Source organism: Knufia obscura (assembly GCF_036327395.1).
Source record: "Knufia obscura strain CCFEE 5817 isolate CBS 148926 chromosome Unknown scaffold_9, whole genome shotgun sequence".
Lineage (NCBI taxonomy): Eukaryota > Fungi > Ascomycota > Eurotiomycetes > Chaetothyriales > Trichomeriaceae > Knufia > Knufia obscura.
Window position 1 is genome coordinate 747548 of NW_027042695.1, and position 23572 is coordinate 771119.

General features: G+C 50.9%; 8 protein-coding genes across 8 annotated transcripts; 5 read left to right on the plus strand and 3 right to left on the minus strand.

The window, feature by feature from the left end:
• Positions 1-1897: 1897 nt before the first annotated feature.
• On the plus strand, positions 1898-4748 carry PMZ80_007602 (uncharacterized protein; the record flags this gene model as incomplete). The annotated part of the gene is made up of 2 exons (XM_064876009.1): positions 1898-3334; positions 3384-4748. 2 exons carry the CDS (start codon positions 1898-1900, stop codon positions 4746-4748), a joined length of 2802 nt encoding a protein of 933 aa, XP_064728273.1.
• A 789-nt stretch (positions 4749-5537) lies between these two features.
• On the plus strand, positions 5538-6761 carry PMZ80_007603 (uncharacterized protein; the record flags this gene model as incomplete). Its single annotated transcript, XM_064876010.1, has 1 exon — positions 5538-6761. One exon carries the CDS (start codon positions 5538-5540, stop codon positions 6759-6761), a length of 1224 nt encoding a protein of 407 aa, XP_064728274.1.
• Positions 6762-7712: 951 nt separating this feature from the next.
• PMZ80_007604 (uncharacterized protein) lies at positions 7713-8369 on the plus strand (the record flags this gene model as incomplete). Its single annotated transcript, XM_064876011.1, has 1 exon — positions 7713-8369. The coding sequence occupies one exon, from the start codon at positions 7713-7715 to the stop codon at positions 8367-8369; it is 657 nt and encodes a 218-aa protein (XP_064728275.1).
• Positions 8370-8607: 238 nt separating this feature from the next.
• PMZ80_007605 (uncharacterized protein) lies at positions 8608-10073 on the minus strand (the record flags this gene model as incomplete). The annotated part of the gene is made up of 1 exon (XM_064876012.1): positions 8608-10073. A coding segment is annotated over one exon (1466 nt), but the record flags the coding sequence as incomplete, so codon positions are not given.
• Positions 10074-13216: 3143 nt separating this feature from the next.
• Positions 13217-14503, minus strand: SKS1 (Serine/threonine protein kinase; the record flags this gene model as incomplete). The annotated part of the gene is made up of 2 exons (XM_064876013.1): positions 13217-13860; positions 13912-14503. The coding sequence occupies 2 exons, from the start codon at positions 14501-14503 to the stop codon at positions 13217-13219; spliced, it is 1236 nt and encodes a 411-aa protein (XP_064728277.1).
• Positions 14504-17626: 3123 nt separating this feature from the next.
• On the minus strand, positions 17627-18037 carry PMZ80_007607 (uncharacterized protein; the record flags this gene model as incomplete). The annotated part of the gene is made up of 1 exon (XM_064876014.1): positions 17627-18037. One exon carries the CDS (start codon positions 18035-18037, stop codon positions 17627-17629), a length of 411 nt encoding a protein of 136 aa, XP_064728278.1.
• Positions 18038-19311: 1274 nt separating this feature from the next.
• PMZ80_007608 (uncharacterized protein) lies at positions 19312-19649 on the plus strand (the record flags this gene model as incomplete). The annotated part of the gene is made up of 2 exons (XM_064876015.1): positions 19312-19317; positions 19362-19649. The coding sequence occupies 2 exons, from the start codon at positions 19312-19314 to the stop codon at positions 19647-19649; spliced, it is 294 nt and encodes a 97-aa protein (XP_064728279.1).
• A 468-nt stretch (positions 19650-20117) lies between these two features.
• Positions 20118-21842, plus strand: PGM2 (Phosphoglucomutase-2; the record flags this gene model as incomplete). The annotated part of the gene is made up of 2 exons (XM_064876016.1): positions 20118-20161; positions 20216-21842. 2 exons carry the CDS (start codon positions 20118-20120, stop codon positions 21840-21842), a joined length of 1671 nt encoding a protein of 556 aa, XP_064728280.1.
• Positions 21843-23572: the final 1730 nt, after the last annotated feature.

The window sequence follows — 23572 nt, forward strand, 5'->3', positions numbered from 1 at the left end:
CAATTGTTTTCCGGTCGTCCTGTCGATTGTATGATATGCTCACATGCTAACAGCAAATCAAACGTTCCGTATGACTAGATAAGCAGCGCTCATGTTGTCGGGGTATAAGCGTCCTTGTTTCGAATGTTTCCGAAGGCCGAGTTTGAGATACTCCCCTTTCATAGCTTGAGGCTTTCCATTTCATGCTGGCGACATTAAACCTACACCAAGTTCATTTGTGATCGTTGCTCACCTTCTCTAGCTTATCAAACGTCTTGTCACGGGAGGTCCGAGAACGAATGAGATAATTGCCCCTGCTCCACGTGTAATCCAGGTCGTCTTCAGACATGTCGTATATCGCAGCAAGCCGAGGCAGCAGCTTGCTTTCGTTGATCAAGTAATCCGGGACGCTCAGATTGTTGCTGGCTTTCGAGTTATGGAACCAAGTATGATTTTCCATGCCGTGCTTTGCAAACTATAGCTAAAGGGAAGAGTGAGCTGTTCTCGTGAATAACGTAACTTAGGTGGCAGCAGAACGAAAGAGAGCGATCGATGGTGAGGAGGTGGCCGATCGCGAAGAAGCGCTAGATATAGCCGGCTGGGAAGATAGCGCTCGCCTGTCCTCCCGAGTAGACACACTTTACCTTGCCACATTCCCATTATCATTGTCGGCCTCAAGGAGGCCATATGCACACCTGCTTTCAGTGTTCGCCCGACGCAAAAAGCATGACACTACAGCTGTACTCATAACATGCCAGCATGTCTCATCAGTCACGAGCGATACTGCCAGTTTCAAGGGATCCTCGGCGAAGCTGCAAAGCCATCAGATTCGCAAGCTGTCATTGCCTGATGCGTCGATAACTGGTCCAAGAAGGTGGCTTGCAGCCTGCGCTGCATGTGAAGGTCATGCCATTCCACAATCGTTTCGACCTTTTGTAAGGCAATGTGCGCTCGCATGTCGTTAATCAAGTACTATCTATCTTCCAAAAGGCAAAAGGTAAAAGGCAAGACCGCAGGGTTGATTCACCAGCAGGCGACGGGCAAGCTACAGTACAGTACCAAGGAGCAGCTTGAGCGACTACCGGACAAATTCTTGCCAAGCTGAATTTATGGCTAGCGTCTAAGCCCCAATCTTTCTTGTCAATAGTGCCATTTTCTCCCAGCCTCCCGCACACCGGGAAGTCAAAATGAGCGCTTTGGGCTGCTCTTTCCCGGGAGTGTCTTCATAGACTCGCGTTTACAGGATCGTGCGTTCTCCCTCCTGAGCAGTCGCTCTTTCGGAAACTGCCATTATGCATAGCCCTGCCCTCACTCAGCCCTACGAGGAGCCAGCGAAAGAATCAAAGCACTTTCGCCTTGCTTACAGCCCGCTACTTTACTGCGAGCACTATGTCCTCGACTTAGCAAAGGTCAGCCCTCCAGAGAACCCTACTACCTCACAAGGCAATATGGTCGGAGCCAAGAAGACTGTCTTCACACTAATGAAGTCAGGCTGCTATGCCTGAGAAACAGAAGTTCCCCTTTAGCGGTATGTGCCTCTGTTCAGACCTAATCACTCTGCAAGTTAGCCCTGTTCATCCCAATTGCCTTACTGATTGGCAGGTCATGCCTGATGGTATAGAGGCTGTGCAGTGAACAGCAACAATGAGTTTGTGTTCTTACGATCACATGGTTCAGGAACGTTCGTGTGCTCTGTGCGATGGCAGGAACGTAATCTGTTGGCTTAAGATGCTCCTATTATGTACTGCTTTCCATTCTACCATACAGATCGCTTACCTTCCTATCGTTCAACTACCGACTTCGACAACCGAACAGAATGCCGGACCCGTGCCCTGATGCTTTGTGCGAGCATTGCTGGTATTGGGCCTACAGAGTCGGCCTCATTCTGTGTTTCTGTGTAATCACTCTTCCATTCATCATGCTAGTTGGTGGGTGGTGGAATGCAGGATGGTATGGAGATCATCCCAAGATTGAGTCTCCGATCACCAAGCAATCGCGCCCTACTGGAGTGCGAGGTGCAATCGGTGGAGAAGCTGAGCAGCTTCGCACAAGTACACGTTCCCCATCAAAAACATCGTCATCTACAATCAACGAGACACCTTCACCGATTCCTGCTACACCAAGACTACGAGGCATAACTTCGCACGCACCCACTACAACCGTCAACACCTCTCCCCGCTCTCGGCTGGATCGAAGCGCTCCAACTCAACTCGTACAAGGTGATGTACCAACCTGGGATCTGTCTGCCATCCGCGACCTGCCGGTGCCGATCAAAGTGCCCTGCAAATTGGTCATCACCGTGGTTGGCACAGGTGACAAGGTTGAACAGCACGCCCACTATAGGATCTTTCTCATTGACTGGCAGAAGGCAACTTCATTCGAACGATGTGTCCATGCTGCAGAAAGGTATCTCAAGCAGTCAGGCAATGGCTCAAACCAGTTTTACATGAATTTCTGGCAGTATCGCGTTCTCAAACAGCTACGTCAGGACAGTTCGAATACTTGGGCGGCCCATAGATCTCGTGCAATGCACGGCAAGTGGCCATCAAGACGCCAGTCTGAGATCGAAGTGTTCTCCGAGAGCATTGAAAAGAAAGGCGGGTGGCGAGAGCAACTGCCACGGAACCTCAGCCGATGCTTAGGCAACGACCGCGATGCGACGTTGGGTCTGGAATTGAACTTGTCCTATACGAGATACTCACCCCACGCCGTAGAGGACTGCAAAACACAAGGCTGTATCGCGAGCATTACCAAGGATCTGTTGGAAAGACGTGTCATACCGAAAAGCGAAAAACGAGTCAAGCTGACGAAAGAAACCTGGTTTATTCCAGGCAAGTTCGTCAACCATTACTTCACGAAAAGTCTGATAGAGCACCTCGTCCAGCATGATACTATGCTACACAGTGACTCACACTGGCAATCAGCTACACCAGCTCAGAGAAAGGCTTTCATTACTCATGTACTGAATTTCGGGACACGATTACTTGCAAGTTCTATACTAGCGAAAGTTGACTTGAGATGTCTGTATTACCTGAGCAATGGCAAGACCAGAAAGTGTGACGTTGATATTCCACTCGACCCAAGAGACATAAACTTGGTGCCTGAGGACATTGACTCGCTAACCTTTGAGGGCTTCATCCGGTTTCAGGGGTCACTCAAAGCACACATGTTTCAGGATCCTTTGGATGGCCAGTTTCAACCCGCAGCTGGCCTCCCAATGAGAGCTATCCGCAAACACGAGATTATAGATCCCGGTGTGGTCATTCCAGTGGTAGAAAAGGAGATACTTGCCCACGGTGGGAACGCCGAAGTCTACAAAGTCCGGCTTCAGGCTGATCATCACAAATTCAGCCCAGTAAGTCAATCCATCTCCCTTTGCTCTTCGCTCACTGACCGATGACCAGGATCGTGGGAAATGGTTCGCGCTGAAGCGCATTGTTCGAAGTCCAATAGTGACCAACCCTGATCATGAATCCATCATCCTCGAAAAGCTAGACAAAGTGCCGCATGATCATCTGACGCCACTTCTTACATCGTGGTCACAGGGCGAAAGCTGCTCCATCCTGCTTCCATTGGCGAAGGAGAGTCTGCACGATCTGATCAGAAGTCAGCCGTGGCCCACGCTTGACGGATCGTACGTTATCTGGCTACTAAAACAAATGACTGGCCTGGCGGCCGCCCTCGATCATATTCACAACCTTGGTCCAGCTGATTTAGGGCCGACCAATGAAGTCAGAGGCATGAACGGAAATCGCAGCAACTCCGGATATCATCACGACCTTCACCCAAAGAACATCCTGGTTTTCGAGAACGATGTACTCAAAATCAGTGACTTCGGGACTGCCCGACTACAGCAAGTCATCGGCAGCGGATCAACTAACGATTTCAGTCACCACACTCGCCGAGTCCTTTGCCATATAGACTATGAGGCGCCTGACCATAGTCGGATGAAAGATGCAGGTCGACCTCATGATGTATGGGCTCTCGGATGTATCTATCTCGAAATGCTAGTGTGGGTGTCAGGCAAGGACGGGGCTGTCGCGGAATTCTACGAGGAACGCCTGTGGGCCGAGGAGACTGCAAAACAACAGGCGCAGGACGCGTCGTTCTGGTATGAACGTAATGGACAGTATCAGCTGAAGGCCGTCGTTCGCAAGAAGATCGCAAATTTGAAATCTCAACACAAGACCTTCGTCTTCAGGACTCTTATCGAACTAGTGGAGGGAATGCTGCGAATCGAGATTGGGCGTCATGCACCTAAGTCACGCCTTCCAATTGATGCAGTACGTAGCACCCTGGAAAAGATGGTCTCCCAAGCAGAGCTAGATCTCCGCGAGAATCCCCGATTCTTTGCCTGCCCAGGCACCGGCAAGGGTGTGCCAACAACCTACGCACCGCCCAGCTCAATCGCTGGCCGTCCAGGAAACACTCCATCCGAGCTGGGTGCATTCGACGATTCCAGAATGTTGGACGACGGCTACCTGCATGTGCCCAGTCTGCGGCCTGCACGTCGACATTCGACTGGCGATCTAGAAGGGCTTCCAAGATTATCTACGACTACTGCTGTTATGTCGACAGAGGCTGACCTACATAGCGACCTCGCACAAACCGGAGACCATCTGGAAGACGCACCACAGCCTGGCACCCCGACTATCGTGATGAGTAATCATGATCAAGAAGCGCGTGTTTCACCAAGCTCACCTGCCTTACACTCGCACCGAAGTCTCAATTCCTTGGGGCTCGCATTAGAAGCTGTCTCACCCGAATAACGGCGCCTCAATCGCAATGGCAGAGAGCTATTCCCCGCCTTCAGTCATGAGCAAAGTCAGTCGCAACTCCTAGAAGATGGTGAGGGAAACCTAAAGATAACACCTCGTATCAATGGGTATAAGGACCGTCATCCATGGGATTGATATCGCTTGTTTCGTGTTTTCAGTCTTGCTTTTCTCCCGACATGCAAAAGGGCACGCCTTCATTGAGCTTTCTGTACATTAGGTGAAATCTGTTCGGGCGTTATCAGGGAGGCACCCGTGTATCTTGTGCTTCAGAAGCGGCACAGAACACAGCGTGGCGATCGGCGTGAGAATCTGTTCAGCGTCTCACTTCATACCTTCAACTTACTGCGAGGGTTACTCGGACTTCCTCGCTGCACCATCAAGATGTACTTATCCATGAGTTCATAAGCGATGCGGCTGCTCGGACACCCCAGTAACATTGCTTGTCCAAAAGAAGAATGGCGTGCCAAGGCTGCAGTCCGGGAAAAGATGACGCTTTGCTCGCCAATCGGACTTCTTGACCCTACAGCTACCTCCGAGGCTCTTTCACCGGGTGTAGATCTGTCAGATATGTAGCTGGCCTTGCGCACTGGATGACTGCTTGCCTGACACTATCGAACGAGCCTTGGCAGTCGTAGACACTGCAGCATACGGTCATCAGAGACTCGAATACTGAGTATATAGGGATCAAGTTGCTAACCTCCTCGCGTGCTTCCCCATCTGAGACCGTGTTCATTACCAGTGCAGCTAACCACTTTCTCGAGTCAGCAGTAGCTTTTGGATATGGCTGACATCCGCCCATACAAGATCAATGTGCCAGAGGAGAAGATAACTCGCCTCAAGCAAAAACTAGCCCTCGTCGACCTGCCACCCGAGATCGAAGATGCAGAACCCTGGGAACGAGGAGTACCCCTAGCAGACGCAAAACGCATCCTCAACTACTGGATCAACAAGTACGACTGGCGCAAGACCGAAGCAAGACTCAACAATACCTTGCCGCAATTCGAAGCCGATATCGACATCAACGGCTTCGGCACCCACACCGTCCACTTCGTGCACCAGCAAAGCAAAGTCAAGAACGCCATCCCCCTCCTCTTCATCCACGGCTGGCCCGGAAACTTCACAGAAGTAGAGAAGATCCTGCCCCTTCTGGTCTCAGGAAACGGCAAGGACACCCCAGCCTTCCACGTTGTATCACCAAGTCTAATCAACTTCGGCTTCTCCGACAGGGCAACGAAGAAAGGCTTCAACACAGGTTGCCATGCCGAAACATGCCACAAACTCATGCAGAAACTCGGATACGAGAAGTATGTCGTCCAAGGCGGCGACCTTGGTGCATTCGTGGCGCGGATCATGGTTCAGCATTACCAGTCCTCGATCGGTGGACATCTGCTCAACCTTGCTCTGCCCCGCCAGCCAACGGCTGAGAAGGATCCAGAGCTCTACAAACGGGTACAGAACACAGAACTCTCAGCAGAAGAGAAAGAAGGCATGAAGCGGTATCCCGAAGTAGCGGATAAAGGCATGGGCTACCATAAGCTCCAATCTACCAAGCCACAAACCATAGGGTATAGTATGGCGGACTCACCGATGGGCCTAATGGCCTGGATTTTGGAGAAGCTACATGACTGGACGGACTCGTACCCCTGGACGGAAGAAGAGGTGCTGCAGTGGGTGTGCATTTACTACTTTAGCAAGGCAGGACCGAATGCAACACAGCACATTTACTATGAGGCTAGCCATGTGCTTGATGAGAAGCCCGGCACGAATTACAGCAGTGTTCCGCTGGGTGTATCTCGGTTCCCGAAGGAGCTGACGCTGTTGCCTAAGTTGTGGCATGAGACGCTTGGACCACTTGTGTTCTGGAGTGTGCACGAAAGGGGTGGGCATTTTGCTTCTCAGGAGATGCCGGAGGAACTGGTTAGTGATTTGAGGGAGATGTTTGGGAAGGAAGGACCTTGTGCTGGGTGCTGTGGGAAAGGAAGGAGCGGGTATGAAGATGAGTAAGTAGGGAAGGTGGCGTCTCTCCGATTGCTGTGCTGATTACGTGTAGGGCAACGAGCAAGCTGTAGCCGTGCCATTGCACTGAGAGTGCGGTTGCCGATGCCTAGTAGGACACTGTGGGTTAGGTGTACGAGTGTCTGAAACAGGGAATATGGTTGGCAGGCACCAATGCCAAGGCGGGATACCCTGCATTTCAGGAGCAGATATCAAGGTACTTTAAGTTCTCCTCACATCCCCACATCTACGATGTAGCACCTTGTCCCTTTGTGCAGTGTTTTACTCTTCCGCTGTCAAAGTAGGCGGGCGGTCTTGACTAAAATTCGATCGATCCCTCCAGGAGAACGCATGGTTCGCACAAACCAGAGCGTTCGCGGTACGATGTGTCCACCAGGTGTTGACCAGACCGAACGAGGATGACAGCACTGGACTGTGTACGTGCCAAGTCTAAAGCAGTACCAGGCCGTCAAATCAAAGGACCAGACATACCGCTCAAGTCTGTCAGTAACTGAACCCGCCACTGCCATCAATTTTTGGGACAGACTGATTCGCTACGACGTACACGAGAGCGTACTTGACCACATCGACGCCACTGATGGGCGCGGTACACTTTGCAACGCGCCAATCCTCGCCATGCCAACCGAAATCATACTAGACATCACTAGCAACCTCGATCGCGGCGATCTTCTCAACCTCGCCATGACCTGCCCCCACCTCCTCAACGTCGCACTGCGAATAATCTCGACGGATATTTATGCGACGTCGGGATCTTGGTCGGGACAGCCGATTGCGACGATAGGTAGCTACCTGACTTCCCTCCCTCCACCGTTTTTCGAAGACGGTTTCGCATACAAAGCAGCTGAACGCGAGGACCTCATCGATTAAGACCCAGATAATGGTGTTTCGTTCCAGCCACGCAGATTCCATACGTGGCCCGCAAGGCAATGGAGTTGGACTATGTCGAGAGACTCCACGGATGTGGGAAAGGAGAGCGTCGGTGCTCGGGCATGGGTGGAAGCTCTGGAGGAGGTGACTCCGCTCGTGCTCAAGAGCGGACAAGGATCGAAGCAGAACGACACGACGACGCTGCCACTGGTCCAGAATGACATCACCAGGATGATGGGAAGCGAAACCGCGGGTGGGTTTCCAGCTTTGAACCTCCTGCAAGCTGCGTTACTCGGCCGTGCCAGCCTTACACCAACCCCAGCTTGTTCAGGCGGATGGTATCTGCGCAATCTAACAACTCAAGAGTTGGTCCAGCTCTGCAAATGTGGCGGTGAGCCGCATGTATACCTGCAGCCCCATGATCTCCGACAGGGAACAGGTCAACGTACAGTCGGAGGCAACAAATCATTGGACGATCTGCTCCTGAGAAGCACGCAATGGACCAGGCAAAGGAGGAAGTATGAGGAGGACAGCCCAGCGAACGGGCCATGGTCTGGTCACCGCTTCGACATCGTCAGCCGGGTGAAGCATGAGAAGGAGTATCCTTCTGTAATCGTCGAGGGTGTCGTAACGAGGGAAAATGGCAAGAGGATGAAAATGAGTCGCGAATCGAAGGCTGAAGGTGATGCGGGATTATGGAGAGATGTGACCGGTAGGGTGCTGTTTTAAACCAAGGATGTCAAGAGGTGGTCATGGTCTGAATCGATGTATTCGCGTCTCCAACGATGACAGTCTGGCTGGGCTCCACCGACAGTCATGCCTTCTTTCAGCAGCTATTGTGCGGAGACAGTTAATCTTTTCATCTCGTCCAGAGTCGAGAGCGTACAAAATAATTCGTAGCGCCTCTAGTATTGTCTCGTCTGTGGCAGCAACTTTCTGCCCCGGTGTGCTCGAGGCTCACCAAGTCTCAGTCCTCTTCCTTCGGGTGCGTAGCTCCAAACCCATCGCCCCATTGGACAATACCCGTGAAGGGATCAAAGAGCATCCGTCGTCCAAGCACACTGTCGACGTTCACTCCTAACGGCTTGAAGCGTTCCTGCAGCATCGGCAATAAGCAGTGCTCACTGATCAGCCGGGCCCGTTCTTGGTCGTGCTCGGTATAATCGTAGGGCGGTCCATCGCCGTAGTCGTCGTCCAATGTCTCGTCAGGATCTACACGCTCGCAGACCTTTCTCACGTAACCCAGCGGATCGAATCCGTACAACCGAATAGACTTGAGCGCCGGCCAATCTGCGTCCTCGAGGAGTGTCGGCAAGACGTACTCTACGAAACGTGAGAAGCCTGGCCCATAAGCGTATAGTGCCATGAAATCAGCGTTATCCGTACCGGCGGGCTCTCTGTCATCGGCCATTGGACGCTGTTCAAGGACAAGGTGCTCAACCGTAGACCTCGAGGCGCGGATCAACCGAGCCCATTCGGAGAGTATCCTCTTGTCAGAAGGCACGGAGACGTAACAGCCGGGTCTAGGATCTCCCCGGCCACGAGCCTCGGCTGGCCTTCGAAGTGTCAAGCTCCTGAGACTCGAGAATTGTTCGGGTATGTCCGTTTCATGCAAGGCCGCTAAAGGCCGTAGAAATGCTTCCCAATAGTCGTCGAAGTTCTCTTGTTCAGTTTCACTGACTCCTTTGAGTAGTTCGGCATTGTTCTCCCGGGGGGAGCCTTTCCAGACGTCTGTGATTGGGTCAAGCATGCCTTTACTGCAGACTGGTCGGTCGAGCAAAGCAAGTTCGAGGTCGTTTATGCACGCTGCGCTCTGACAGACGAAGCGCGCAAAGTCTTGTGGTATGTAACCTCTCAAATGTAGCTTCCGGATCTTCGTCAGAGGCGCGCAATCACCACGTGGTGAGAAGGACATACTGTTCCTCGTCCAACCCTCACGAACCTCACCTCGATGGTTTGGCCAGCCTGCAATAAGTTCGAGGGACTCCAGATTTTTGAACCTGCTAATGATGGACCAGCATTGATTCAAGATTTGGCTAGGAGGACCATAGTACGAGTCGACACTAAGAGTCATGCATAAAGACTGGATGCGCTCGGCAAGCCGAGCGCAGCGCTCATTAGCATACAGGATGGCTCCCTCATCGAAGGTCTTGAGAAGCTTCATGGCCTTCAGCTCAAAGTAAGGATCACGACGACGGAAATACGAACGTTGGTGCCGCGGGGAATAGGAAGTATGCATTGTCCCACATTTGTCATTTGTCGTCGCGAAGTAGTTTCTGGCTTTATTACGTCGCAGAATAGCCTCGTAGTCGTATTCTGTCTCGTATTGGTAATACTCGTGCCATGGGCTTCTATGTAGCTCGATGTCTGTCCATATTCGAGGCTCGATTATCTCGTGGAACGCCTTCGAGACGCGCATCAATTGGTATAGATCTATGTGATTGAGGTAGTCAAGGACGCATGCTGTGGCTTCGAGAGGCAAAGCCGTGATACAAAACGCCATGTCGTTCAGTAGCAGAGCTCACGTCGATCCTGCGTTAGATTCGTAAAAGGAGGCAGTCATGGTAGAGGTGCATAAGCCGGTGTGCGAAATGGTTTGCTTCTTATCATCCAGAACGCCGAGCAGTCTTGCCAGGCACAACCCGAAAAAGCAAGATGAACGCCTGTAGCTGTTCATTTTAGGCAAACTAGGCGTGACGGGGTGCTGCTCTTCCGGGGCGAGCCTGGGTTACGTAAGGAGAATGTGCCAAGCATAAAACGGAGAAACTTCGACCCGTACCGACTCAAGGGAAGTAAAGTATGCCGAGAACAGCTTCTGACCCTTACTCGAGCTGGACAGCGCTCAGAGTACAGCATTTCAGTGGTTTCAAAGCAATTGCGATGAATCACCACCTAGATCCGCATCCTGACACATTGAGATAGCCGCTTGTGGTACATCGAGGCCCAGACCTAGTCAATGCTGCGATCAAGCCGAAATACCGACGAGGAGAATTCATACGGTACACAGGTTTGGTGGTGAGGTCTGATTCCGACCGTTGGACCTCGAGACATTCCGAGGGAAGATCGCTGCTTTGGGACAGTGCCATTCCGTGACCAAAGCATCCGAGGAGCAAGGGCAGTGAACGACGTGGTCATCGCGATACGATGCCGGTCGAAGCGCCGATACGAAACCTTACAATGAAGCATGTTGTTCTAGACCCGAGACCTTGAGGCTGCATGTGGCTGCCTTGCACAAGCCAAGCACGTGGACTCGGTGAGAATCGCATGGCCCAGATGTTCCTACATTCGAAACATGAACGGAACGAACGAAGGGGCAAGTTGAACAAGCACGAACGCGCTGACTAGTCTCGTTCCTAATACTCCTAACATCCGTCGCATTGTCAGTGGTGGCAGAAATAGAAGCAGCGTGGTTATGATAGAGATTCAAATAGCACTGCTATTGTGATTACCCGCGGGCGGCAAGTAGAAACGACAGCATTGACTTGACGTTGGAGCTGTCTCATAAGAATAGCACTGCATGCTTTGTTTTGAGCGATGCCACTGCGAGGGTATTTTCTTTCCGTGGTGCGAAGGGTATCTGCGGAAATGTTGATCTGAGGTCCTCAGTTGGTCGAGACCGATCCTGAGCCGCAGCATTCTAACTTACCGGTGCAACGGCATTTTTAAGCGCAAGTTGTGATCAGCTGCAAAGCATTCAACGGATATCTGCCGTGGCATACCAAGTACTGTGAGCGTCAATCGGGCTTTGACCATGTTTCAGCCGTCCTTGTCGTATGAGAAATGAAAATGTTCGTGAGCAAACTCAGATTTGCGACGGTGCAGCAGAAATGATCTCGCTCATCAGCGCTGTTGATCCGACTGGTCAGGCTACAACATATCTTGTCGGAGGCTTGACTGATGCATAAATGCCTCAAGCACCAGCATTGCTTGTACCGTGACAGCCACAGAGGTCAGCTGTACCACGTTGTTATTTCTTGACAGCCTAGGGGATGAGCTATGATGATGTAATGAGTGCAACAAGATGTCAGCTTGTTGGCGATCATAAAGACAGCTGAACTGTATGACCTGATAATCAGCAGAGCGACAGGCAGACTGACAGGCACAGAAATGATCAAGCTAGATGTAGCGTGATCCTAAGCGCGATGCAGCGGTACGAGCCTACCGTACCAAGTGGTGTGCCACAATCTGGTGATGAACGGCAGAGATGCCACTTACTCTACACTCGGTGGCCGATTTGTGTCATGAACGAGAAGGCAAATCAGCCGTACAGTGTGTCGGCAGTTGATGCGTCGAACGAGCGAAATGCTTCCTTCAACCATGCAGCAACGGACACAACCACATGCAAGGAGGATGGACTAGCCAGCTTTGAAACACTACCACGACGTGGCTGACTGGAATCGGGTGTGCTGAATGCGGAGGGATGGGACAAGAAGTACGGTGGCGAAGTGTGACTGCGAGGACGGTGGTATGACGGCAACGTGGTTGCAGGCGTGGCAAGCGCAGTTCTGGTCCCAAAGTGCACACGACATGGATGGCGCCCAAGGAAGGGACCAGGAACCAAGTGGAAGAGGTGGGAAGGACCGATGGTGGGGTAATAAAGGTGCCTGGTTGGTGAGGCGCACAGCTAACAAGACGGAAATGGAAAGGCAGGATGTGTCTGCATGACTGGAGCCTTGGGCAAAATCGAGCGCCGACCCATGGCGGAAACATCAACACGATGCAGAATAGTGTGGATGCTGGGCCAAAAAGTGCATACGTATCGTGCATATCGATTCTGCAGCTTATCGGGCCAGTCCTATTTCAGTGATGTCAAAGTGGCAGTTGTCTGGCGCAGGTGGCAAGACTGGCTGCCTCATCGTGTCCATCGCTCGATTTCCCGCATGATAGACGTGCATTAGCTGGGTGGCGAACGTACCAGGGCCAATGGCATTCCGCGACGATCAGAGCGCATTCAGAAATGTTCCGAGGTGTCCTCGTGTGCTGATCCACGAGCTAGTGGTCTGAGACGTCCAGGTATGAGCAGGAGAACGCGAGAGTTTTGACATGAAAAGGCATCGATTAGGTTTGGGAAGATCATGAGAGTTTCCGTGGCAGAATTGGTAACAGGATCAGAGGACGAACACGAGGCACGAGGTTCGTAATTTCAATGTGGTGTGAAAGGCATTGCTGCCGTGTTGTCTTGCATGACCGGTATCTATATACAACAATTTTGGTCGTAGCTTGTGGAATGCCATCGTGGCTTTGACTGGTTCATGTAGTAAACGTCGAAAACATCAATGACAACAATAACCTCCCTTCCAGCAGTATACCTTCGCCAGCGCTTGGTTCAGACAGTGACTCGCTAGATCTTGTATAACTCCTGGTCCAGCACTTCAAGAAAAGTTCCACATGACCCGCTGGCAATGGTTACCGTAACAAATGCATACATCAAACGCTCTAATCGCTCCCACATAATTTTTTCCATGCTCCAGTGTCCAGACATAATTTCATGGTAATACAGGACTTGCAGAGGGTGTCTTTGTCCAATTTTCCAGGAAAGCAGTCTATGCTGCAAAGTTTTGTTTCAAGGGATATGCTCAGAAGACCGCAACAGATGGCCTAGTAAATTGAGGTTGATAGCAGTGCTTTTCGTAATCATTAAATGGTAATATATTCCCATAAACATTAAATGGCTGAGGTTGGGAAGGGTCACAGGGACTTGGCTCAGATTCGTATCCAGAATCGATCGAAGATGAAGAACTTCCAGAAGATTGTTTCGTGCTTGGTGAAAACAAGGACCATTGGGACACCTGATTGTGGAACGAAGCTGGCGGCGGCGAAGCCGGTGGTGATGGAGGCAGGGCCATATTCGCACAGTCCATGGTGTCAACGTATTCGTAGGTTTGAACAGGAGGGGAAGGAGGCAACTCGTGGTACGAGCTCATGGTGAATCGAGGGCAGGCCAGGATCAACTCCCGAAGTTCGACCAGAGAAATTCGTTGCTGAGGGTCACACTCAAAGATGCGACGGAGTATCATGTTCAGCTCGGGTGCCAGAGGCAGGATCGAGCTGAGGAAATTGGGGTCCTTTAGAAAAGCTCGAAAAGTTGAATCATCAGGTGAGGCCTTTTTCCATGGATTGCGGCCACAGGTCAGGTTGACCAGCATGACGCCAAGACTCCAGACGTCGTTGGGCGCCGAAGCGTAGCAGGCGTGAGATCGTGAAGATGGTCGTTGACATTCTGGGCGCTGGTTAGCATCTGCAACGAGCGTCAAAAGGTGAGATTGCTTACCTGGTGACATGTAGAAAGTGGATCCACAGCCGAAATCGGTGGTGATCTTGTCTCTCGTAGCAAGACCAAAGTCTGCAAGCTTGACGGTGTGTCCGTTGTCGGTAACCAAAACGTTCTCAGGCTTCAAATCCCGGTGGTAGATCCCAATGGAGTGGCAAAATTGGACAGCATCCAGAAGTTGAAGGAACACATGCTTGGCCAGTGTGTCGTTACCCACGAATTGACCATGTTCTGTAATGTTTGAGAACAGGTCACCTTCAGGACAGTACTCGATGACCACGAATGTGCAGTCAGGGCTGTCCAGAATGCGCATTAGGGAAACAACATTGGGATGCTGGCTGGCCTGGTAGTGCAAAGCTATCTCTGCTTGCTGGAAGCGGAGTTGCCTGGGATCCAATCCATGCTTGGGTAGGGCCTTGACAGCGTAGAGTTCGTTCGTGTAAATGTCGACGGCTTGGTAGACCACACCGTAGGCTCCAACTCCGAGGATCGAAATGAGTTCGAGTCGATTCGCCAAGACACACCCGAGCCTATCTTCTGGCGCAAGACATGTCGATGATATTTGCGGTGATGGTGGAGGCGTAAGTAGCATTATTGGGAGAGCCCAAAAGTAGCGAGTACTTGTTGAGGGAGGAGAGGAGACCGGTTCGCTGGCCAAAGGGAAACAATTGATTATAACATGGGACCCAGCCGTACGTATCAAATGTCGATATAAGTCCTTCGGAAGTGACGAGATGGTGACTCCTACTCAGATAGATCGATCTTCTATACCTGGGATCCTGAAATCAGCCGGACGTGAGAAATATAGATGTTGTTGAAGGAATGTGGTATGATATGTCGAGGTCCTGGTGGGATGATAAGACTGAAGGTTCCTGGTAGTTGAATTTGTGGTGTTGTATGTAGTGAAGCGGTGCGGCAAGTGAATGTCTATATTCTGCTCAAGGCGAACCGATATGACGATGGCGTGGAAGCACCAGTCAAGCCCTCTGTAGCCCATGCAATATCCACGAGGTGGGGCTTGCTGGTCGTCAGAAATACACCACGAATAGCGAAGCGCAGGATGGGTCTGACCCACTTGCGACAGACAAGCAGACACAAACACCACCCTTGTCGGCGCTCGGAGTCTCACTGGTGAGTCGGCCATGTGCTGATGGGGTTAGAGGCTTAACGCTAAAGCCATCTGAAGCCCCTTCAACAAGTGGATGGCAAGGTATGACAGAACAAGGCGAACGGAGCATTGATCGCTCGGTGGCTGGGCGCATTTCTCATCACACTGTCACAGATCATCCATGCTGCTTCGATCCGTGTTCCTTCAAGCGTCAGACCTTTCCCAAAATCCCTTCCTGCTTGCAACGCTAGGTACGAACCTTTACGGGAACGCCCACAGATCTGGTCCATCATACCAATTTTTATGAGCGATAGGCTTCAAGATTATCGATCAGAGTAACAATAATGAAACTCTTTCTGCTTCAGCAAAGGTGTTCATGCTCACAGGCTCTGACGTAAAATGTTGCCTGACTGACAGTGTTCTGGGGCAAATTTTGAGGAAATGACGAATCTAGCCCGTAATCTCGTAGAGCAGAATCAAACCATCACGAGGTCTTTTCAAAACATGGATTGAGTCACCAGGCGCGAAAGTGCTAGCAAGTACGTCGAAGAGCGTAGCTCTGCAGCACTATTGGTTTGAAAGGCGCCAGCACACCAGGAATGGTGCAAGTCTGACGAACGGCAGTGTAAATTGAGCATTGCGACGAGGCCCGCTATGATCGTATCGATTGGACAGCAAAGCAGTAGCGTGAGCAATCGATTTGTAGATCAGCCTCGATTGAGGCAGGGCACATAATTATGCTTAGTCGGATACGCAAGAAGGTGGTGAGAATCTGCAAGGGAAGGCTGAAAAGTGTGGGCGAGACACAAGAGACTCGGACGTGCAGGCAGGGTGCGGCAAAGCTGCAAAGCGAGCTCGTACTCAGAACTTCGCGCCATACGAGAAGTCTTGAGCAAGGTTGCGCTTGCGTGGCACTAGCCCGTAACTCAGAGAGCCAGCAGCCAGGAGTCCCGGCTTTGCCCTCTGTAAGCGTGCATCCTTGAACAGGATCAGCAGTGCCCAATCACTTTTCCTCAGCCATCGCATCGGCGCAATTATCCTCGTGTGCACTTTCTCGTCAGTGCTCTCCTTCACATCGTTTGTGCCCGGCTAGTGCTGCACTGCATACAAAATCGGCGCTGATTGGACGATCTCAGTCTCGAATCCGAGCCGTCGTGTATGCTACAGCAGAGATGCAGATACCCAGTTACACGTAGTTTTTGATTGTGCATAGTCACTGCATGGTCCCACCGTTGTCCAGCAGCCAACTTGTTGGGTACGCGAAATGCTGCAGAGCTTGTCACCTCTACGGAGTAGTACGAATGCATTCTGAAGCATTTTGGAGGTTGAGCAAGTCCAACGGTGCGCTCTGCCGCTGCTGGTGCCGCAGTTACACCAAAACGGAGTTTCTGACAGTATGCCAAGTTACGGCCAGCAGTCCAGAATACTGCCTGTTGCATATTTGCCATTCGTCTGCCTCAGAGATTCGTGGCTGGATTTTGATTTTCCGCCTTCGTAGCTGCGGCTGGCATCGGTACGTCAAAGTTTCCTATGCTGATGAGCGGCAATGCAATGTTTCAGAGTCCCCAAACCCTGAGGGTGTGGTTCTAACCGAGCACTTTGAGGAAAATTGCATAGGCAGGAAAAGTTCATCGTTTGCAAGGCCCAAGGACCAGATGATCGCTCTTGGTTGGGTTGGCGGAGATGAGGTGTTGATTAGCTGTGGTTAGGTGGTGTCCAGCGAATCGATAGCACTACCAACCATACCAAGTAGTGCCTGTTAAGGTCAGCCATCTTGTTGGCGAGCCACCAACGCTAACTTTTAGGCGTTCAAGTAGACTGTAGGCTTGATCTCCTGACTGGCTCAAGGGTCTGCAAGTCTTCCCCTAGCCCTGTGAAAGACGCTAAGAGCTAAACGGAGCAGCCATTGGCTGAGAGCTGACTGGGTAGTGTTTGACGTTAGCAGAACTGATGTTGTGGCTAGTCGAGCATATCCTCGTAAAGGCCACGTTTGTCTTTGACAGAGGGGAGACAGAATCTACGCGGTGTATTACAGCATGGGGTGTACGTCTGGCTTGTGAGACCTCGAAATTCAGAGTCTGTTCTGGTTACTGCGTTTTTCGACGTGACTTCCGAACGTCTGCCGTCCTGACTGTCAAAATGATTGTTTCTGCTCATAAGCCGAGCAACAGGGTGAGCGTGTTGAGGGATGTGCAGGCAATACCTTACAGTAGGACACTTGAAATAGCCAACTTGCCACAAGTCCAGTCTGCACGGCCATGCTCGTTCATGGGGCCGGTGAGCGCAGAATAGCACAGGATTCTTTGCACATGGACACGTGATCAGCCTCTTTCGAGTCGTTCATGGTGCCTGTTCCGAGCTGCTGAGCACAAGTATGGTTGTTGATGTTGATGCTGGTAGATACGGGGCGGATTCATGTGTGGCGAGCAAAGCCTCTACAGACATCACCAAAGCACGTATCATTCGAAACAGCAGCCATGCAGTGTCTATCCGACCATTGTCGAGCATTTTCCCCCCTCATTACGATGTTTGTCTAGGTATAGTCTTCACGTAACCGAAGCATGCTATGTGTGTGCGTCTTAACTAGAGGCATAAAGATATGTTGATCTACGCCTGTTCAGTCTGCCGCCGTTGCTTTGCCTGTGTAGGACACAGCATCTGGCGTATGCCTATGACGGCGATGTCCAGACCGTCGGGCTGAGCTGTGTACCAGCCACTAGCAGGTACGTCGTATGTTGCCGTTCTGCACTTGCCTAGTTCCAAGGGGTGTGAGCCTTCGCCTTTGCGCAAGGAGTGCGTGTCCAACGTAGAAAAGAGCTGATCGAACGGACTTATTGAAGAATGCACTGCCTGTAGCTGCTGTTGTTGAGCAAAGGCAGCTTGAGTACCACGGGATGACAAGATAAGGCTAAACAGTAACAGTGTCAGAAATGGTGGCAATGCTGGCTGTAGAGATGACCGTAGGTGAATTCGTGGTCGTGGTCTTCTCTTCGAGTATGTGGTGCAGAACAAGGCCATGTTCACGAAGGCCAAAGACTGTCTGTTTGGCCTATGGCGCTGGCACACGCTCTGTTGTCACCTTGCACATTGCTGGGATGATTCACATTGTGAAGTCATGCTGTTCAGATCATAGTAAACGGTTGCTGATGCTTTTCTTTGACTGTTCCCACCCATGGTCAGTGGATTGTCACTCACGGACGTACCTGATAGCTCTGAAGTACCATGAGGATGTGCCGCCTTTGACCGGCCTCTGCCATACATGAAGAGTCAAGACCAGAACGTGATAAGTTGTATTGGAGGTGTTGAGGTTGGTAGTCGTGGATGTTCGAGTCAAATCGAATAAATATATCAAGATCGACTCCGAGCTCCTTTGTCTTGCCAGCATGGTCAGTCCAGCGACGTTGAAACATTCACGTTGATCGGATGCGTTGTGATGGAGATCTTTGAGGACAAGCCTGTCGACAGCCCACAAGATCCGACAGTCAGAGACGAAGACGCAGCTTCAAGTACGAGGCGGCCACATACTACCTCTACTTGATTGAAATGCTCTTGTGAGCTTAGGGTACAGATGTGCAACCAATCATATTCATCTTGCCAAAACCGGCATAGTGGCTGTGTTTCTACCTGCGATCTCAAACCCAGCTTCTGTCTTCCCTTTCACGATTCCATGATCTGAGCGACTTGTCGGTCATCGCATCCTCATGGCGTGCCGTCGGGGTTTGAACATACCATTAACGTTACTCACGGCACGTTTGCGCCCTCGTCATGTCTCACCCACCAACTATATGACTATAAGACGTATGTCTGATGATGATAGCCCGGCCGACTCCTCGAAATTAGCACCGCCAACAAGCGCAGACGAATGGATTAGCGCCGCTCGCAAAGAGATGACAAAATTACGGACCGCACTGAACGGACTTGATAATGTGATTGCACAAATAGAGACGAAGCAAGCGACCGAGGAAAACGAATTCCGTAATCTGATGCGACGCTGTGAACTGAGTGAACCGAAGCCGGAGGACGAGGGACTGCCGCGTGGTTGGACGCCAGATCCGAAGAAATATCCTGAGTTCTATGAAATGGGCAGGTGGCGTGGATGAGTTTCATTGAATCTGGATGTGCGCATACGCCTGCGATACCACTCTTGTGTCATACTACGGTACTCGAGGTTCAAGCTGAGCTCGTTGCTATATGGAAAGATGATTGATTTCAAGCAGTCCTAAGGGAACATCACTCGGTCCCATGCAATTGCACGCGCAAGATCACTCAGGTCCGTTAAATTCCAAGTGCAAATGTTAGTAAGCCAACGCATGAGAAGGCATTACTACCCTCAAGAGCGTAGTGGCCTTTGAGGCTCTGGAAGATGCAAGAGAAGCTGCACAGGACTGTTGGTGGTTCCGGGACGGTCGAGGAACAAGTCGCACTTGCCGACAACCACCATGAGAGCTCAATAAGCAGAAGAAGATTTGACGACACGATACTCGATGGTGATGGTGAGGATTCCGAAAACGAAGGTCGAAAGAACATACTTAAGCAGACTGGAATGGTGTCTTTGAAGTATACCTACCATCGCAATCGCACGGACTCTGAGGCTAACGGCACTTGCGTTGCTGCAGATGGCGTGGGTTGAGCGTGTTACATAGCAAATGCTAGCTGCGCTCAAGAAACGCAGGAAGCCCTCGAAACCCTTCACTCGCAGTATGGCAGGATCCTAGCACCCCATCAAAAAGCTGAAACGGCCACGAGAAATGATTGGGAAGGAAGGTGTAACCGGTTCCGAACCACCAATGAGATGCAGCAAATCTATCACAGTTCGCTCAAACACATGGGAAAGTGAGACCCTGGGACGTCATAGCATTTTTTACTGGAGGAAGGTGCTTTCTACAGATTTTTTGTTGACAATGCGGGGCACTAGTGATTGCTGCTTGTACACATTTTGAAGCAACTACGAGGGGTTCTCAACGAACAATAATCTCTCACAAAGTCGACACACCTTCATCTTAAAGCATTGTAATATTTGCAGCACAAATTGAAGGCTCCTGTAAAAGACCGGAAGCAAGACCACGCCCTACATTCACAACCAGAAATCATAGTAAACATGTCGGTGCAAGAAGTTCAGTTCAAGTCCTTCACGGATCAGAAGTAAGTCATGTCCAAGCCCTATGCTGTAGAGGAGAGCTGACACGCATTTGTTAGACCTGGTACATCTGGCCTGCGGAAGAAGACCACTATCTTCCAACAAGACCACTACTCCGAGTCCTTCATCACATCCATCCTCCTCTCCATCCCCGAAGGCGTTGAAGGCTCACAGCTAGTCATCGGTGGTGATGGCAGATATTACAACCCAGAAGTAGTGCAGAAGATCGTGAAGATCAGTGCTGCATATGGAGTGAAGAAGTTGATCATCGGTCAGAATGGTATACTCAGCACACCAGCTGCCAGCAATGTCATCAGAAAGAGAGGCTTCACGGGTGGCATTTTGCTGACTGCCAGCCACAACCCTGGTGGGCCAAAGGCAGATTTCGGCATGAAATACAACTTGAGCAATGGTGCTCCAGCACCCGAATCAGTCACCAACAAGATCTTCGAGAAGTCTAAAGGTTTGACATCGTACAAGATTGCAGATGTATCGGACGTCGACATCTCCAAAGTCGGTTCGAGCAAGGCCGGTAACTTGGAAATTGAGGTCATTGACTCCACTGCCGACTATACTGAGATGTTGAAGGAGATCTTTGACTTTGACCTGATCAGATCATTCCTGAAGTCACAACCGGATTTCAAGGTGTTGTTTGATGGTCTTTCCGGTGTCACTGGCCCATATGCAATTGCAATCTTCCAGAAAGAGCTCGGTCTTCCAGAGTCGAGTACACAGAACTGCATACCTAGCCCTGACTTCAATGGCGGTCACCCAGATCCCAACCTCACATATGCTCACACGCTGGTCGAGCGAGTGGAGAAGGAGGGTATCCAATTCGGAGCCGCATCTGACGGCGATGGTGACCGAAACATGATCTATGGCAAGAACGCATTCGTCTCACCAGGAGACTCCCTCGCCATAATCGCTCATTATGCAAAGCAATACATCCCATACTTCAAGAAGCAGGGTGTATACGGTCTGGCTCGATCTATGCCAACCGCTGGCGCCGTTGATCTTGTTGCGAAGAAGCAAGGCTTGAGCTGTTACGAGACACCGACTGGCTGGAAGTTTTTCTGTGCGTTGATGGACAACAACAAGATGTCAATCTGCGGTGAGGAATCGTTTGGTACTGGCTCGAACCACGTTCGAGAGAAGGACGGCCTATGGGCAGTCGTTGCATGGCTCAACATCCTTGCTGGTGTCGGCAAAGACAGTGGTAAGCCGGCTTCCATCACCGATGTTCAGCACCAATTCTGGAATGAGTATGGCCGCGTTTACTTCACTCGATACGACTACGAAGATGTCAGCAGCGATGGTGCCAACGACATGGTCAAACACCTTCGAGAGCTGATCACCACCAAAAAGAGCGAAACAATCGGCTCAACGATCAAAGGTCGGAAGGTCGTGGAGGCTGACGATTTCTCCTACACGGACTTGGATGGATCTGTTGCCAAGAACCAAGGCATCTTCTTCACGTTCGATGATACCTCACGAATTGTTGTCCGCTTATCCGGTACTGGCAGCAGCGGAGCCACAATCCGGTTGTACGTGGACAAGCTGGAAGAGGACAAGAGCAAGCTCTATGGTGACACCCAAGAATATCTCAAGGATCCTCTAGAACTTGCTTATGAGCTACTCCAGCTGCAGAAGTTCATTGGCCGAACAGAACCCGATGTCAAGACCTAGGATACTTCAAAGCATGGAAGACTGTTTCACAATGTCGATCACATTCTAGGCGAGCGCTTGAAGTCAGCCTTCTCTGAACAATGGTGAGTAGTGTGAGCATTTCATGAGCGTTTGTGCGACACCGACATCTCAATAAACATGGAGGTTGAAGGGCGGTAATCGAATCATAGAAAGTACAGCAAGCATATTTCTTCTACGAAGTTGAAAACAGGCGACTAGGTATGTCAGCAATACCACGCTACCCACAACACATTATTTCCAAGCACACGCACCACACGTCTCTTTTCATGGCAGCTCGGAGACTCCTCCGACATATCCCGTTTCCATCACAGTCCAGACACTGCCATCGTGCTACCGCGAGGCTATCGTCGATCATCCGTCGCTCTAGTGGACATGATCTGCATTGGCGGAGACTTTTCTGCGGGCTTCAGCATGCCAAGCAAATGCACTGAGTCAATCGTCCGCGCAACCACTGTCGTAAGCAGAGCCTCTCTGCAAGGAGTGTGCTTCATGCCAGAAATTTCAAATGGACATTGAATTTCTGCTGCCTAACAACAAGATTTAGACGCCACTCTCGGGCATAGATTGCAGAATCTGCCCGGAGCACAAGCCACCATTAAGTCTAATGCCACGGACTTGGCATGTATGCTTCCGGAGAACTTGCGGGCCACGAAACGAGTCATTCCGCTCTCATCACAGCATCCCTGGCGACGTGCACGATGATTGCAATTCAGCTCGGGCACACATTTTGAGGATCACGGTATGTCATTAGTGATGAGATCAAGATCGTAAGTGTCCTGCTCTACATCAAACATGCATTCCCTTATCAGTTCGTACCTGCATCCAGGCAGATTAACGAATCTCTGACGTCGACACCGGAGTTGCACTTATCAGGCATTTCTCGGCTGAGCCTCGATAATGGAGGCGAATGGGAATGGCTGCAACATGATCGACGTCAGGGATTACCTGAAGTCGTTGCCCAGAAATCTTGGCGCTTGGCATCTCACCACTTTCTTCCACAAATTTTCTGTTTTCGTAGTCCCTGACTTTGGACGAATATCCGTTTTGTCATCCACATGCGCATTTCATTCGTTGCAGGCTTATCTTCACAGATCTCTCGTCCCGCTCTCGTCTCCATCCCTGTATGAGCTTGTCCGACGCCACGTCAGGTATGCGATCATCAGGCGAAACACAAATGCGTGAGCTTGATCACGGAACGAGGCTTGGCCCAACGACTTCGGGCTCACGATCTGCACTACTACTTTGCAAGTCACTGACACCATTGATCACACCTCCTTCATAGTCTGTCAGAATGGCAGTCACCACGAGCTCGAAGATGCAACATGTGTTCAATGCTACCCATTCTTTACAGTTGACATGGTCTAGGACTCCTTTGTGTGTCTACAAGCATCGGCATGTGCGAAACGTATGTCGACATCCGCTCAATTGGAACAAACCCACCGAAACAATGACCTCTCTGCCAATAACTGGAGTCTATCGCACTGACCAAGAAACCCTGTGGAACATCGTTTGCTTCAACACATGCTTGGCACTTGTTGACGACAACATCCAACACCGCCCACCCCATTCAATACCCCAAGCCTACAATCATACAATATTGGAACGACTGTGGAGTCGAACCCCTTTGCTTTTCGTGCCCTGTATCTAGTCTATAACTTTCGCTCTTCATATTCGTGAGATCTGCCCCAGGATAGTACGGGAGCATTGCT